Raw genomic sequence first — 17994 nt, 5'->3', positions numbered from 1 at the left:
ATAAGATCAGTGAAATTTTTAGAAATCAAACAAAACAACAATTAAGAACCATAAGATTGCTCACTTTGTAATTCGCCAAGTAAGGGTAATTTGCTAAAATTATCATGTTTTAATACCATTGTTTTATAAAAGAAGGGATATTTTAAATCTCCCCCCAGTAGGAAGGGCTGACCTCTGTTAAAGAATGGTCATTCATATGAAACAAATTTATATTATCACCTGTGTGTGTGTGTGTGTGTGTGTGTGTGTGTGCAGTCACTCACTCATGTCTGACTCTTTGCGACCCTGTGGACTGTAGTCCCTCCAGACTCCCCTGTTCATGGTATTTCCCAGACAAGAATACTGCAGTGGGTTGCCATTTCTTCCTCCAGGGGATCTTCCCAATCCAGGGATCAAATTCACATCCCTTGCATCTTCTGCATTGGAGGGTGGATTCTTCACACTGTGTCACCAGGACACACCCTTACTGTTCCCATTTTCTCAGGGATTATAAAATCTCAGTCTGCTGAATGATGCTGGTTTGCTGAGTGTGAACCGACATGTAAATCCTTTTTTTTTTTTCCCCAAACAAGGAAGGAAAGAGATTGAATAAGAATAGAGCCAAGAGGACTTCCCATGTGGTCTCGTGGTTGGTGACTGAGAATCGGCACTTCCACTTTGTGCGCACTAAGTTGCTTCAGTCGTGTCCGACTCTGTGCGACCCTAAGGACTGTAGCACACCAGGCTTCTCTCTGTCCATGCGATTCTCCAGGGAAGAATACTGGAGTGGGTTGCCATTTCCTCCTCCAGGGGATCTTACCAACCCAGGGATCAAGGCATATAAATTCAATCCAGGGTTGGGGAAGTTCCATATGCTGTGCAGTGTTGGAAGCCAAAAAATTTTTTAATAAGAATATAGTCAAAGAGTTTTTTTTATGAAAGATGAGGCTGATTTGAGAAAAATCAATATACTGAGAGGAAAAAACAATTGAAAGATTTAGAAATAAGAACTAAATGTAACATAGTATCCCAGATTGGATTGTGAAACACTGAAAGGACGTTGGTGGAAAAAGTGATGAAATATAAATCAAGTTTGTGGTTTCGTTAATAGTATTGTAGCAACATTAACTGCCGAGTTTTGATAAATGTCCCAGGTTAGGGGAAGCTGGGTGAAGGTCATATTCAAACCTTTTGCATTATCTTTATGACACTTTTATAAATCTAAAATTTTTATAAATAAAAAGCAAAAATACACGTAACAACAAGTACACAGAGGAAAAAGGGCTTCCCTGGTGGCTCAGTAGTCGAGAATCTGCCTGCCGATGCAGGAGACATGGGTTCCATCCCTGATTTGGGAAGATCCTACCTGCTGCAGAGCAACTCAGCCCATGGGCCACAACGATTGAGCCTGTGTCCTAGAGTCTGGGAGCCACAACTATTGAGTCCACACTCCACAGCTACTGAAGCCCATGCACCCTAGAGCCCTCACGGCGCAATAAGAGAAGCCCTCCCAGCTCAACTAGAGAGTAGCCCCTGCTCACTGCAGCTAGAGAAAAAAGTCCGAGTGCAGAACGAAGACCCAGCACAGTCAAAAGAAATAAATAAAATTATTTTTTTTCAAAAGAAAGAAAAAGCAGATAAGTGACAACCTGAAATCCCTCTGGCTAGACCTTGGCACCAGATGGCAGGTGGCACTGACCTGGAAGAAGAAGGAGACCTCCCTCCCTGGGATCACAGGAAAGGGCAGGACAGGGACATGAATAATTTGCCAGTAAACCTGCCCCCAGTTCAGGATGATGAGCTCCTCGGGGTCAAGGACTGATGGACTCATGTGGCTGCCTGTGACGTATAGAAGGGTTTTTCCTGTGTCGTCAGTGCTCAGGAAATGTTCATGGATAATAAATCAATTCCATGACTAAAAAATGCCCCCAAAGTTTGAAATAGAAGACTTCTTAATAAAATAATGTAATAACTGATGGGACAAAACCAAAAATGAAAGTAGTTTATAAATGAAGGGGAAAATAGGCAAATGACCACAATATTCAGACTAACGGCAGAAATGAAAGGTTAATATTACACAGACATAAAAAAAAAAAGCAGCAGCCTTGGATCATGTTCCATCTTGGAATAATTCTGCTCCGCAAGGATTCTGAGGGCTGAAATCAGCAACCTAGAAAAGCCCTACTTTAGAGCTCTGGGTAAATTATGGAGGCTATTATCAAGATTGCACTAAAATAATGGCAGGACGTTGAGAGGGAGAGGACTAGCAAGTGGAAATGAGCAAAACCCGGGGGAAAGACAGCTGCTCCGTGTAAGGAATCGATTCCTCGAGCTACTGCAGCTGCTGTTATTTTCCATCAAATCCTTCCACTGACTCTCAGGACAGACCCAGGCCCCGGGAGAAGCTTTCCATACATTCCCACTCCTATATTTTATTCACTTAAAACTCTCCTTCAGTGGTGATCATCTTGTGATGTATAGAAATAGCAAGTCAGCACGCTATGCACCTGGAGCTAACACAGTGTTTTAAGTCAATTACGTATCAATTAAAAAACAAAAATCCAAACAGCAAACAAACAAGAATCCTCTTTCCCTTAAAAATATGAATAATCAGCTTCCTAGCAGCAACAAGTTCAAAACTCTTAACTTTAATACCTTTTTTAAGTGGAAAAAAAATATATGGTATGATGATTATTCATAATTCTTGTTTCTGGTCCTCAATTTTATGGTGGGGGGAAATCAAGTATATATGTTTTTGTACTAAAAAGGGGTATACTAAGTAATACAGACTGTACAACTTAAAATTAATATATAAAAATGAAGAAATCTTATTGTATAACTATGGAAAAATGTTGACTTTTTAGATAATAAGATTATGATTTGAATCACCTTGGGAGATATTGCACACTCTCTTGTGAACGGACATTGCCCTGGTACATTACGGCTAAATACCGAGTTAGGGTTCTTGAGGTGCAAACAACAGACTCCAACTCTGATTAACGTAAGCCCATGATGGTGATGATGAAAGTCACTCAGTTGAGTCTGACTCTTTGAGACCCCATGGACTATATAATATATAGTCCATGGAATTCTCCAGGCCAAAATACTGGAGTGGGTAGCCTTTCCCTTCTCCAGGGGATCTTCCCAACCCAGGGATCGAACCCAGGTCTCCCACATTGCAGGCAGATTCTTTACCAGCTGAGCCACAAGGAAAGCCCAAGAGTACTGGAGTGGGTAGCCTATCCCTTCTCTAGAGGGTCTTCCCAACCCAGGAATCAAACCTGGGTCTGCTGCATTGCAGGTGGATTCTCTACCAACTGAGCTGTGATGGAAGTCCAACTTAAGCCCAAAAGCATACTAAATCATTTCAGTCATGTCTGACTCTTTGCGGCCCCATGTACTGTTATCTGCCGGGCTCCTCGGTCCATGGGATTCTCCAGGCAAGAATACTGGAGATGGGTTTCCATGCCTTCCTCCACGGGATCTTCCCAACCCAGGAGCTGAAACTACGACTCCTGTGGCTCCTGCATTGCAGGCAGATTCTTTACCACTGAGCCACCAGGGAAGCCCCATAATGGAAGGATAGTATGTGTGTGTTTAGTTCACAGCAGCACTCTAGAATGAATGGCTGAAAGGGCAGGAACCAAGATCTAGGGAGAGGAACTAATAATAGGTGCATCAAGGTCCTAATGTTGGTTGAAATTACCACTGTATTTTCCATTCTTGTGTCCTTCTGCTGAGGATCCAAAGTTAGTAAGAGAGCTTTGATGAGCTTGGGGCATGGGGCAAAAAACAGGCACTACAATGAACAGTGCCTGAGAATCACCAATAGTGGGAGGACAGGTAATTCAGGAAAGGGCTCTTACTGGAAGAAATGGAAGTGGATGGGGAGTAACAACTACTTGCCTTCTTCTCTTATGCCACCATGACTCTGCCCAGTTCCTGCCTGGACGTGGAATGCCCCTCTGACCTGGAATGTCCCTAGCTGGCCAGACCACATGACAAACTCCTATTTTCCCCTCAAAACCCAGATAAAGTAACCCATTTCTGTGAAACCAGGCAGAGGAAATCACTTTGTACTCTTTGTGCCTTTTCACACTTCCCTTGTTGAATTGCTAACACTACACTGTAATGATTTGTACTTGTATGGCTTTCTATTAGACTGTAAGTTTCTTAAGTGCAAGAATAATGTCTTTTCAACTCTGTTGCTTCTGTGCCTAGGACAGTATGTGTCATAAATAAGAATTCAACACATGCTAAATGCTTGCTGAAATAAATGTAAATAACAAATAACACTTCTATAATTAACAGTAAGAAAACCTGAAACAAAATTAAACAATTTTGAGGAAGCACAAGGACAATTCTACAGAGACACAAAATAATCTGTTACCTTTGCAAATCTGCGTGATGTTTGAGAAAGCCTGGCAATGTCTTCAAGATCCAGATAAGAAACGATATTCAGCAGCAAACTGTCTGAGAGGCGTTCAAGGAAGTCAAATTTACCTTCACATAAATTGAAGACATAGTCTAGTATTTTTGAACCAAATACTAAGGCAATTTGAACTGTAATTCAAAAAAACCAACAAAACAACATGGTTATCATGTGCAGTCACATAAAAACTAGGATCATTATCAGTAAGACAAGCTTTGAGGTATTTTGCCCTTGAGAGCAATGTTAGATTTGCTGAGTCATTCCTGCTTTCACCAAGCTGTCTCTGGGGCCAGTGGTATGTATTTACGAAGTATTTGTTTCCAGCAGCTGCCTTTGCCCTGAGATCAAAATCTTTTAGGTATACTCAGTGTTGAACACAGTGATGAAATGAACCAAATTCCAGTCCAGACAACTGACTTAACTAGTCTTCATGTCGTCCCCATCTTCATCCTCCCAGTCGCCGAGACTAGGCAAAATGCTGGTCCGTGTCATTTTTTTCTACCCCTCCACCCCCAAATTGCTGTGAAACACTTTAATAGCCCTTAATTTTGATCGATTTTTGTTCTCTTCTTGTTATACATTGTTTCTCTACCAAACTTCCTTCTTCACCTTCTTTCATTCTCTTGAAATTGTGAATTATGAGTGGTTAAATCCAGGGGGTGATTTTTTTTTTTCTTCCTTTTGCTTATCTGTATTTTGCAATCTTTTTTTTAATCATAAACTCTGTATTACCAATGTAATTTTTTTCATAATCTAGAACGAATGGATGGAAGGAAGAAACAAGGGAAGAAGGCTACCGCCCTTTTATGAGAAAGAAAAATGGGGTTACAACAGAGGATTTTATGCATGTGGATCACCGTGGTTCCAGCACTGGGGACTTTGTTTCTTGAAGCTCATTTTTCACTTCTGCCTCCAAAAGCACCACTATGTCTGGCCTTTCTAGAGAACTTCTCTCAGAATAGACAGAATGGATTCTCTACAGGGGACTAAGTGCCCAAGATTTGGGGAAACTTCCTTCCCAACATGGAACATTCCTTCCAGGGCAAGTGGGATGAAGCTGTCAAGAATACCGGGCTCCTTGCATAAGCAGGCAAACTGGTGATCCTAGAGGCTGATGGCTCTCCAATTTCAAAACGAATGTAAGGTGAGGGCTATGTTTATGTAAAAGCTCTGATTGTGGTAACCTGGAAGAGCCAGCCATATAAGATATCTCTCCAAAACTGGTCAGTCCAGCTTTCTAGAGGCATTAAGGGTTTTAGCTGCTTCTAAATCACAAGTGCTTCTAATTCAAAGCCCTTCTAAAGTCCAAGGTTTTTCTTGGGAGGAAAATAACCCCTCAAAAACTCATCCTCACAGGGTACTTTTGTGAAGAACCCCTGGCTCACCAGCAGAATAAGAAGGAAAAAGAGGCACTTACTTATAGGTAAAACAAAACCTTTAGTATAATACATTTCTTTAAAATAATTGGAGATATTTAAACATTTTAAAATGCCAGGAAAGCATGCTCAAAGTACATGTTCAGATGTACTTTAGAAAGTCTCTACCAGGACTTCCCTGGTTATTCAGTGGTTAGGAATCCTCCCTCCAATGCAAGGTCTGTGGGTTCAATCCCTGGTCAGGGAACTAACATCCCACCCACGTGCTGTGGGGAAACTAGGTCCACAGGCCTCAACTAGAGAGAAGACTGCACACTGCAACAAAGATCCTGTGTGCCTCCACTAAGACCCAACACAGTCAAAATAATAAATAAGCACTTTTTTAAAAAAGAAAATCTCTACCAATAAGGTCTTTTAAGTTAGTTATAAAAGCTAGAAGATATAAAGTTATGAAAGTTAAAAGTTAAAGTTTATAAAAGGACATATAGCCCCTAAGTATGTAACGGGGTAGTTTCAAAGTATACAGGTATGGGGGTACTTAGAAAAAATTTTTTGCATGTTTGTGTGTGTGTTTTTTTCTTTTTTATAGCCAACAGGTCACCAACTTTAACTTCTTTTAAAATAAGGAAAACAAGGTTAGAACAAACTCCATTTTGAAGAGTAAAATTTCTTCACGTTGGATTGTATGACAGGCAGCCTTCCAGAGAGACCCTGCGTCTCTCCTCCTGGACTCACACCCCTGTGTGTTCCCAGCCACAGTGAATGAGGGCTGGCCTAGGTAACCAAGAGGAACTGCAAAAATATCCCAAGGCTGGGTCACTGAAGACATTGGGGCTTCTGTCTTGCTGTCCCGGATCACTCACTCTCGGAGAAGTCAAGGGCCATGACCTGACACTACTCTACAGCACCGTGGAGAGGTCTGTGGGGAAGGAAACTGAAAGAGCCATGTGTGTGTGTGTGTGTGTGTGTGTGTGTCTGTCTGTCCCCATGTGAGCCATGGTGGAACTGGATCCTCCAGCACCAACCAAGCCTTCTGATGACTGGGGTTTAGACAACATCATGCAAGATCCTGGAGCAGAATGGCTGAGCTATGCTGCTCTCAAATTCCTGACCCAACTCTCTGAATTAACAAACGTTTATTATTTTTTAGGGCTTCCCAGGTGGTGCAGTGGTAAAGAATCCAGATGCCAGTGCAGGAGACACAAAAGGAGAGGGTTTGATCCCTGGGTGAGGAAGATCCCCTGGAGAAGGAAATGGCAACCCACTCCTGTATTCTTGCCTGGGAAATCCCATGGACGGAGGAGTCTGGTGGGCTACCATCCATGGGGTCATAAAGAGTCGACACAACTGAGCGCACGCACGCGCACACACACATACACACACACACACACACATTGTTTTAAGCCATTGAGTTTGGGGGTAATTGATTACACAACCATAGACAATAAAGATTTAGGTACTTGCAACTGTTGTGGAAACCTAGAAGGTGGGAATGGATTCAAAACTGGAAAGTAGTGGAAATTTGAATGAGCTTGAGGACAGTATGCTGTGAAAGTGCTGCACTCAATATGCCAGCAAATTTGGAAAACTCAGCAGTGGCCACAGGACTCGAAAAGGTCAGTTTTCATTCCAATCCCAAAGAAAGGCAATGCCAAAGAATGCTCAAACTACCGCACAATTGCACTCATCTCACATGCTAGTAATGTAATGCTCAAAATTCTCCAAGCCAGGCTTCAGCAATACGTGAACCGTGAACTTCCAGATGTTCAAGCTGGTTTTAGAAAAGGCAGAGGAACCAGAGATCAAATTTTCAACATTTGATGAATCATTGAAAAAGCAAGAGATTTCCAGAAAACCATCTATTTCTACTTTATTGACTATGCCAAAGCCTTCAATTGTATGGATCACAATAAACTGTGGAAAATTCTGAAAGAGATGGGAATACCAGACCACCTGACCTGCCTCTTGAGAAACCTGTATGCAGGTCAGGAAGCAACAGTTAGAACTAGACATGGAACAACAGATTGGTTCCAAATAGGAAAAGGAGTACATCAAGGCTGTATGTTGTCACCCTGCTTATTTAACTTATATGCAGAGTACATCATGAGAAACGCTGGGCTGGATTAAGCCCAAGTGAAAGAGGAGAGTGAAAAAGTTGGCTTAAAACTCAACATTCAGAAAACTAATATCATGGCATCCAGTCCCAGCACTTCATGGCAAATAGATGGGGAAACAGTGGAAACAATGGCTGACTTTATTTTGGGGGTGCTCCAAAATCACTGCAGATGGTGACTGCAGCCATGAAATTAAAAGATGCTTGCTCCTTGGAAGAAAAGCTGTGACCAACCTAGACAGTATATTAAAAAGCAGAGACATTACTTTGCCAACAAAGGTCTGACTAGTCAAAGCTATGGTTTTTCCAGTAGTCATGTATGGATGTGAGAGTTGGACTATAAAGAAAGCTGAGCACCAAAGAATTGATGCTTTTGAACTGTAGTGTTGGAGAAGACTCTTGAGAGTCCCTTGGACTGCAAGGAGATCCAACCAGTCCATCCTAAAGGAGATTAGTCTTGAGTGTTCATTGGAAGGACTGATGTTGAAGCTGAAACTCTAATACTTTGGCCAGCTGATGAGAAGAGCTGACTCATTTGAAAAGACCCTGATGCTGGGAAAGATTGAGGGCAAGAGGAGAAGGGGACAACAGAGGATAAGATGGTTGGATGGCATCACCGACTCAACGTACATGAATTTGGGTGGACTCCAGGAGTTGGTGATGGACAGGGAGGCCTGGTGTGCTGCGGTCCACCGCATCGCAAAGAGTCGGACACAACTGAGCGACTGAACTGAATTGAACCGAGGAGAGTGTTAGTTAAAGTCTGAAAACCCTTCAGTAAATATTATACTGTGCTCCATCACTCAGTCGTGTCTGACTCTTTGCAACCCCATGGGCTGTAGCCCGCCAGGCTCCCCTGTCCATGGGGATTCTCCAGGCAAGAATACTGGAATGGGTTGCCATGGCCTCCTCCAGGGGATCTTCCCAACTGTGGGATCAAACCTAGGTCTCCCACATACCAGGCGGATTCTTTACTGTCTGAGCCACCAGGGAAGCCCAAATATTATAGCAAGTAAATAGAAGTCTGACAGACTCTGAGGAGGCTTTACAGAGTAGGTTTAAAGGAAAATGAAGAAAATATTATTTAAAAAAAAGAAAACTGGAGAAAAGGGAGGAAAAAGCTGGAGGAAAGGGAATCCTTGCTATGTAGTGGCAGAAAGTTTTGCAAACTTCTGAATGTACATTGTTCTACAATTTGGACTTTAAAGGAAAGCACATGTGTGTTTTCTATAGTCAAAACTCAAAACAGAATTTCTTAAACTTTTTTTAAAGATTCTATTCTTAACTATAAAAAATTGTAAGGTAATTGGGAAGAATTTGAGCAAAAGATATATAAGGCCATAATGAAGAAAATATTAAACCTAAATAAATGGAGGGAAACACTATGCTCATGTTGGGAAGACCAAAGGATCACAGTTCTGTCAAAAACCTAGAAAATCAATCCAAATCCAATTAGAATTTCAGCAGGGAGCTCTGCATAGATTTACCAGCTGATCTTAAAGCTCAGAGGCAGAATAAAAAGTCAAGAACAGCCCATGTAAAGAATAGAATGAGGGGCTTCCCTGCTGGCTCAGTGGTAAAAGATCTGCCTGACAATGCAGGAGACATTGGTTTGAGCCCTGGTCCAGGAAGATCCAGGAAGCCCATGCACCACAGCTACTGAGCTTTTGCTCTCGAGTCCTGGAGCTGCAACTACTGAGCCCACGCACTGCAACTGCTGCAGACCACACGCCCTAGAGCCTGTGCTCCACAGGAGAAGCCAACACAAGGAGACGCCCACGCTCCGGAAGTGGAGAGCAGCCCCTCCTCGCTGCAACTGGAGAAAGCCTGCACAATAAAGAAGACCCAGCGCAGCCAAAAAATGAATAATTGATTAATTTTAAAAAGACTGGGACATCTCCGAAGGCTCTGTGGATGGGAGTCTGCCTGCCAACGCAGGGGACGCTGGTTTCATTCCTGATCCAGGAAGATCCCGTATGCCTCAGGGCAACTAAGCCTGTGCCACAACTTCTGAGCCCGTGCTTTAGAGCCCTCGAGCCACAACTCCTGAGCTGACATGCTCCAACTACTGAAGCCCATGCATCTAGAGGCTGTGCTCCACAACAAGAGAAGCCACGGCAATGAAAGCGCATGAATGGCAATGAAGCGAAGCCTCCACTTGCTGCAACTAGAGAAAGCCCACTTGCAATGATAAAGGCTCAGTACAACCAAAAAATTAAAAATAAATACATTAATTAATTAAAAAAAAAGAATAGAAGGGGGAGGCAGATGAATTCATCTCCACAGGTCAGAGAACTTACTATAAAAATTGCAATGAGAGCAGCGTAGTTGGTGTAAGATGAATAATTGACCAACAGAATTAAATATCCCTGGAAATGGCAGATGTACACTGGAACTTGCAACATGTAAGGATGGGATTACAAAACAATGTGGGATAATAAGCTACCCTATAAGTGGTGCTGGCCATATTGACAGGCCATACAGAAAAATAATAATATTTCATATCATCATAACCAAAAGCAAACTTGAAATAACTTAAAGACCAAATATGAGAAACAAGTCACCAAATATTTATAATTGAACATAGGAGTATATTCTTATGAAATCAAGGTAGGAAAAGATTTCTTAAACCAAACACAAAAGTACAAGTCATATATTAAAAGACTGATAAATTTGAGCTCCATTAAAACCATAAACTTCTTTATGGGTAAAACTCATAAACAAGGTGAAAAGATAAACCAAAGAGTTGGTGAAATATCTGTAGCACATATAGCCAAACCAAAGAACTGGTATTCAAAATATACACGAAAGTTTTCTACAATGAACACAAAGAAGGCAAACAACCAGACAGAAAAAATGGACAAAGGAGATGAATTAGCAGCTCTCAGAAGGAAATTGGTCAATAAATATAAGAACATCATAACTAACCAGGGAATTTGCCCATCCAGCTCGGCAAAATTAACATGTATCTCTGGTTGCACTAAATGCTGGTGAGAATGTGGGGAAATAGCATCTCTCTCATTAAATGCCAATGGAAATATATTTAAATCAGTTAAAATGATTTAACTTATTGGAGAGCAGACTATCAATACCTAATAAAGTTGAAGAGGCACATATTTTACAACTCAACAAACACACCACAATGTGCTAGATTTAGAGAAATGTTTACACATTGCACTAGGGTAAATGAAGATTTATTTGTTGCAAAAAAGTGGAAACCACCTAACTCTCCTCTGTAGGGGAGATGATTGAGTGAACTGTGGTTTACAATATAAAATACCATAAGCCATTGAAATGAATGAACTTGAGATATATATATATATATATATATATATATATTTGTCAACATGGATAAATCTCAAAAAGTGTTCAATGATAAAGTTGAAAATATAGTATACCACTTATGTAAAAATGTAAGCTTACAAAGGTAGTATGTATTATTTGTATTTGTGACTATGTTTAATAAAACATGCTTGGAAATGATACCAATTTCAGAACAGTTAGTAGAAGGGAATGGAGCAAAAATGGGTGAGGAGCAGAAATTTGACTATATGTGTAAAATTTTAAACGTTTTTGAAAGACATTAAGTAAATATAGGTCTCACTTCAACAGCATTTGTATTAAAACTGGGATAATAAAGAGAAGATTCTTAGGGCCCTAAGAAAGGATAACACAAAATTAAAACAATTCAAAAAAATTAAAGCCATTCAGAGTAGATTTTTGGATCATATGCAATTACGCTAGAAATCAAGAAAAAATGTAATCAAAAAATTCCTAACTATCTGGAACTTGAGATGTTTCCAAATCTGTGGATCAAAGAAGAAATCAAAATGAAACTTAGAAAATATTTTACAATGAATGAGAATAAAGATGCAACATATCAAAACTTTCCTAATACAGATACAGCAGCACTTAAGGAAAATTTAGAGGAGAAATGGCTGAAAACAATAATTTAAGCTTTCATCTTAAGCAACTAGGAAGAGAATAACAAATCAGACCTAAGAAAGGTAAGAGGAAGGAAATAATAAAAGAAAGAACAGAAATCAACAATAAAAGTAAACAACAATAGAGAAAATCAATGGAGATAAAAGTTAGGTCCTTGAAAAAACAAATAAAATGAATAAACTGCTGACAAGGTTGATCAAGAAAAAAGAGAGAAAGTTCAAATTACTATTACCAAGAAATGAAAAAGAGAACAGCACTACAGATGCTATAGACACTGGAAAGAAGAGGATGTATGAGTAACTGTCGTTCTTGTTCACTTGATAAGTCGTGTCCGACTCTTTGCAATCCCATGAACTGCAGCACACACCAGGCTTCCCTGTCCTTCACTATCTCCCAGAGTTTGCTCAAACTCATCTCCATTGAGTTGGTAATGCCATCCAACCAACTTACCCTCTGTCGCCCTTTTCTCCTTCTGCCCTTAATCTTTCCCAGCAGCAGGGCCTTTTCCAGTGAGTCGGCTCTTACACCCACATATTTGATAAATTGAATAAAAAGAGGTAAATGTGACAAATTTTAAAATCTTTTGTTAGTGGTGTTGGGTATCTCGGAGAAGGCAATGGCACCCCACTCCAGTACTCTTGCCTGGAAAATCCCATGGATGGAGAAGCCTTGTAGGCTGCAGTCCATGGGGTCACTGAGGGTCGGACACAACTGAGCAACTTCACTTTGACTTTTCACTTTCATGCACTGGAGAAGGAAATGGAAACCCACTCCAGTGTTCTTGCCTGGAGAATCCCAGAGACGGGGGAGCCTGGTGGGCTGCCATCTAGGGGGTCGCACAGAGTCGGACACGACTGAGGTGACTTAGCAGTAGCAGTTGGGTATCTAAAATATTATCTTCTGTTCTTTTTTGTAGCTTTAAGATATTTCTGAATTTTAAAACTTTTAAAGGGAAAGGTATAGAACATAATGTACAAGATTCTTCTTTTTGTGTTAACATATTTAGTATATATGGATAGACTATTTCTTGAAGGGTATATATGAAACTGTTAGTGATGTTGTCATGGGAACTGAGAACTTGGGGCCAGAAGAGAACTTATTTATATCCTATACCTTTAAAATTGATTTATCTTTTGTTTTACTACACGCATTTTATTTGTGCTTTTTAAAATATCTCGAAAGTTAGGTAATATAAAGTGGTAAAATAAGAGAGCTTTACTTAGATCTGTCTCCCCTGCTCTGTAGCCCAGAGTCAGGCTCCCATGCTTCTATCTCTTGCTCCCTTCTGCCTCCCTCTTCACCTAAGGAACGCGATCCCAGTTCTGCAGAAATTCTAGAGATTCAGACTGAAGACAAGGAGCAGCTGGTTAGGGAAGACAGAGAGAAGAAGAATGGACTAAGATAATGAAGTCCCAGGTCAGTGGTGGAGACATGGGCCTCAAGAAAGGACCTAGAGATAAGGGATCAGGGATCCATGGAATGGTGCTGGCCCAGCTTTGAGAAGAAGGTAAAGACTATGTACTTTTCCACCTTCAGATTCAAGGTAAACCAGTATTCCTAGGGTCTAGAACTCAGGCCAATATTTTAGGATATTAGTTTTTATTAGTGTTATCATTTTCCTTTATAATTCCCATTTCAATCATTGTCCCACTCTCCCCATAAATCATCTAAATATTTAAAGAATTTCAACACTTTGACATCTAAACCCTGTCTCCTACATTTCCTTTCACATGCAATAGCAGAAATTTTAAAAACCTTTGCCATTTGGTTCAGAAAATATGGTTGTTGAGGTCACTTGGTTTTATCACAGGGATTTCCGTGGATTGGCCTAAATACTTAACCACAACTTATAATTCACTAAAGATCTAAGCAACCAACTTAAAACTGGAGATAAGTTGGAAAACAATTTATTTTTAGGTGGGATTCAACCTCAACCCATGCATGAATCAGCACTTTCAACTGAGGTTATGTGGGCACACCTTTGCCCTAAACTAAATTTTAAAAAGTATTTCTGATAGCTAATTTTCTGGTTGTTCCTATCTATTTAGCTTCAGTTCAGTTCAGTTCAGTCACTCAGTCGTGTCCGACTCTTTACGACCCCATGAATTGCAGCATGCCAGGCCTCCCTGTCCATCACCATCTCCCGGAGTTCACTCAGACTCATGTCCATCGAGTCAGTGATGCCATCCAGCCATCTCATCCTCTGTCGTCCCCTTCTCCTCCTGCCCCCAATCCCTCCCAGCATCAGAGACTTTTCCAATGAGTCAACTCTTCGCATGAGGTGGCCAAAGTACTGGAATTTCAGCTTTAGCATCATTCCTTCCAAAGAACACCCAGGGTTGATCTCCTTCAGAATGGACTGGTTGGATCTCCTTGCAGTCCAAGGGACTCTCAAGAGTCCTCTCCAACACCACAGTTCAAAAGCATCAATTCTTTGGCGCTCAGCCTTCTTCACAGTCCAACTCTCACATCCATACATGACCACTATTTAGCTTAGTGAGAAAAAAAAAAAATCTATAGCTATTTCCCAGAGAAGGCAATGGCACCCCACTCCAGTACTTTTGCCTGGAAAATCCCATGGATGGAGGAGACCTGGCGGGCTGCAGTCCATGGGGTCCCTAACAGTCGGACACAACTGAGCAATTTCACTTTGACTTTTCACTTTCATGCATTGGAGAAGGAAATGGCAACCCACTCCAGTGTTCTTGCCTGGAGAATCCCAGGGACAGTGGAGCCTGGTGGGCTGCCGTCTATGTGGTCACACAGAGTTGGACACGACTGAAGCGACTTAGCAGCAGCAGCATAGCTATTTCCTCAGATTTTTAGAGTCCTCAGAGGTGGGAAAAAAATCCAACTTCATAGACAAATGGGCAAAGAGTACAAACAGGCAAATTACAGAAAGAATGTAAATGGCAATTAAATATGATGGGATTTTTACTAGTTATCAGGAAAATGCTAATTAAACATAGTATTTTTACCATCAGACTGGGACAGATTAAAAAGAGTAACTATATTAAATTAGTGATGGCAAAAGTATAAGAAAATTCATATTTCCTGTTGGATGGACATATTAATATTCAGTACTTTAATATTTAATACACACTTTTTGGGAAAGCAATTTGTGAGTGTAGCTGAGACTGGCATCTTATGTAAGGCGTTAATTACTGAAAACTGAAATATGGTGATATCAAAATATTAATGCTGTCTCATTTCATGAATAAATTCTGAAATAATGTAAATTACTCAACTTAAAATTCTCTCAAAAAAAGCATAATTATAAGGTTGGCATAATTATAGAGGTCAAATGAATTGCAGATGGCATTTGTGCTACCTCCTTAGTGCTACTCAAGCTGGTTAACAGAAATATCATCTTTGTCAAGTTAACTTTGATTCACACAAGGTTTTCAAGAGTTCACTCCTCAAATGAAATATTCCATAGTTATCAATGTAAATATCTCTGGACTGAGTAATTCCATGACTAAGAATCCAGGTTAGTGACATTCTCACATAACTGAGCAAAGATACATATGTCCCAGAATGTACCTAAAGGCTTTTGAAAATGCCCACCAATTGAAGATTGTGTATTTGTACACTGGAACACCAGTCTTAGAAAAGACCAAGGTACATCTTTATGTATGCTAACAGAAAAATGTTCACAATATATTAAGTGCAAAAACAAATTTATGAAGTACAAATTCTATTTTTGTAAGCAACTACACACAAAATCCAAAGCAGAAAGAATTCAAATGTAAATAAAGCTATTATACTAGTTATCCCTGGGAAATGGAACTTGGAGGAAGAGAGGAATTTTCACTTTTAAAATTTTAGAAACTTGTAATAGCTAGAATTTATTGAGTTTTTCTCATATGCTAGGCAAATTCTAAGCACTTCACTCAACTAAACTTCATAAGGACACTATGAGGTAGATGCTATTATATTTCTAGAAACAGATACAAAGAGATTTGTCCAGGATTATATATCTAGTGAATTTGGAGCCAGAATTTGAACAGAGGGAGTCCATGTTAAGTAACACTCTTAATTGCCATGCTAACAGTTCTCTATACTTTGCAGTGTATGGATGACTTTTAAAATAAAAAATATATAATTTTTGTCCTTTAAATATACAAATCTGGGGACTTCCCTGGTGTTCCAGCGGTAAAGAATCTGCCTTCCAATGCAGGGGACATGACTTAAATCCTTGGAAGAGGAACTAAGAACCCACATACCACTGGGCAGCTAAGCCTGTGTCTGGCAACTTCTGAGCCTGAACACAACAAGGACCCAGTAAGGCCAGAAAATAAAATTTAATTAAACATTAAAATTTTTAAATAATGATAACAATAAAGGCAACAGCACCTAGCATATGTGTGTAATAAAAGGATACTTCAAAAAAATACAAATTTGGGGGAAAAAATCAGCAAAGTTTTTGATTTTACAATTTAGGTTGCTGTGACACATATCATTATGGTGGGCAGAATAACAGGCTTCCCAGGTGGCGCTAGTGGTAAAGAACCCACCTGCCAATGCAGGAGACTTAAGAGACCAGGGTTCAGTCCCTGGGTCAGGAAGATCACCTGGAGGAGGGCATGGCAACCCATTCCAGTATTCTTGCCTGGAGAATCCCATGGACTGATGAGCCTGGCGAGCTACAGTCCATGGGGTTGACACGACGAGTGACTTAGCATGCACACAGGCAGAATCATGTTACCACCCTTCCCCTCCTTCAGATGTCCTATATCCTGATCTCCGGAACGTGTGGCTTTACATGGCAAAAGGAATTTGAGAGACGTGAGTGAGATCTTGATAAAGGAAGACAGCCATGAAATTAAAAAATGCTTGATTCTTGGAAGAAAAGCTATGACAAACCTAGATAGCATATTAAAAAGCAGAGACATCCTTTTGCTGGCAAGGATCTATATGGTCAAAGCTATGGTTTTTCCAGTAGTCATGTATGGATGTGAGAGTTGGACCGTAAAGAAGGCTGAATGCCAAAGAATTGATGCTTTCGGACTGTGGTGTTGGAGAAGACTCTTGAGAGTCCCTTGGACTGCAAGGAGATCCAACCAGTCCATCCTAAAGGAGATCAGTCCTGAATATTCACTGGAAGGACTGATGCTGAAGTTGAACCTCCAATACTTTGCCCACCTGATGTGAAGAACTGACTCATTGGAAGAGGACCCTGATGCTGGGAAAGATTGAGGAAACTCTGGGAGATAGTGAAGGAAGGGGAAGCCTGGCGTGCTGCAGTCCGTGGGGTCGCAAAGAGTCAGACATGACTTAGCACCTGAACAACAAAGGGAGATAACCCTGGATGAACTCAGAGGGCCCAGTGTAATCACAGGCGTTCTTAGAAGGAAACAAGGGAGGCAGGAAGTGCAGGGTCAGAGACGGAGATGTGAACCTGGAAGCAGTGTCAGGTTAATAAAGACTGCTGACTTTGAAGATGAAGGAAGAGACCTTGAGCTAAGGAACTGGCAGTTCTAAAACCTGGAAAAGGCAAGGAAATGAATTCTCCCTCAGAACCTCCCGCAAAAACAGTCCTACCAACACATTGATTTTAGCCTAGTGACACTTCAGCAGTCCAGAAACCTAAGAAAATACATTTTTTTATCATTTAAGCCACTAAATTCGTGGTAATTTGTCATACCAGAAATAGGAGACCAATATAACCATAATTATTAACTTAATAATGATACAGTCTGTGATAAAGATTACAGTGCAATCTTGTAATGGGCTGAACTGTGCCCTCCTAAACTCCCCCAGATCCATGTATTTAAATCCTAAACCCCATTACCTCGGAGTATGACTGTAGTGGGAGGTGAACCTTTAAACAGGTGTGTGTGTGTGTGCTCAGTCATGTCCGCCTCTTTGCAACACCATGGACTATATAGCCCATCAGGTTCCTCTGTCCATGGAATTTTCCAGGCAAGAATACTGGAGTGGGTTGCCATGTCCTACTCCAGGGGATCTTCCAGCTCCTTTTCCAATGAGTCTTTTCCAATGCAAACGTCTCCTGCATTGGCAGGCAGACTCTTTATCAACTGCATCACTGGGAAGCCCAGTAGGTCACATGGGTGGGCTCTAATTTGATCTGACTAGGATTCATATAAGAAGAGGAAATGTGGACCCACAGAGACCCCAGGGAGAGG

General features: G+C 40.8%; 1 protein-coding gene across 1 annotated transcript in view; it reads right to left on the bottom strand.

The window, feature by feature from the left end:
- FBXO36 (F-box protein 36) overlaps positions 1 to 17994 on the bottom strand; it is a 98480-nt gene that overhangs the window by 11789 nt on the left and 68697 nt on the right. Inside the window, exon 3 of the mRNA XM_068967674.1 lies at positions 4370 to 4542. Coding sequence (XP_068823775.1) covers positions 4370 to 4542 — 173 coding nt within the window. The remainder of the gene's footprint in view (positions 1 to 4369; positions 4543 to 17994) is intronic.

Source organism: Capricornis sumatraensis, chromosome 3, assembly GCF_032405125.1.
Source record: "Capricornis sumatraensis isolate serow.1 chromosome 3, serow.2, whole genome shotgun sequence".
NCBI lineage: Eukaryota > Metazoa > Chordata > Mammalia > Artiodactyla > Bovidae > Capricornis > Capricornis sumatraensis.
Note: the sequence above shows the minus strand (reverse complement) of the source record. Positions and strands in the feature narration are given on the sequence as shown.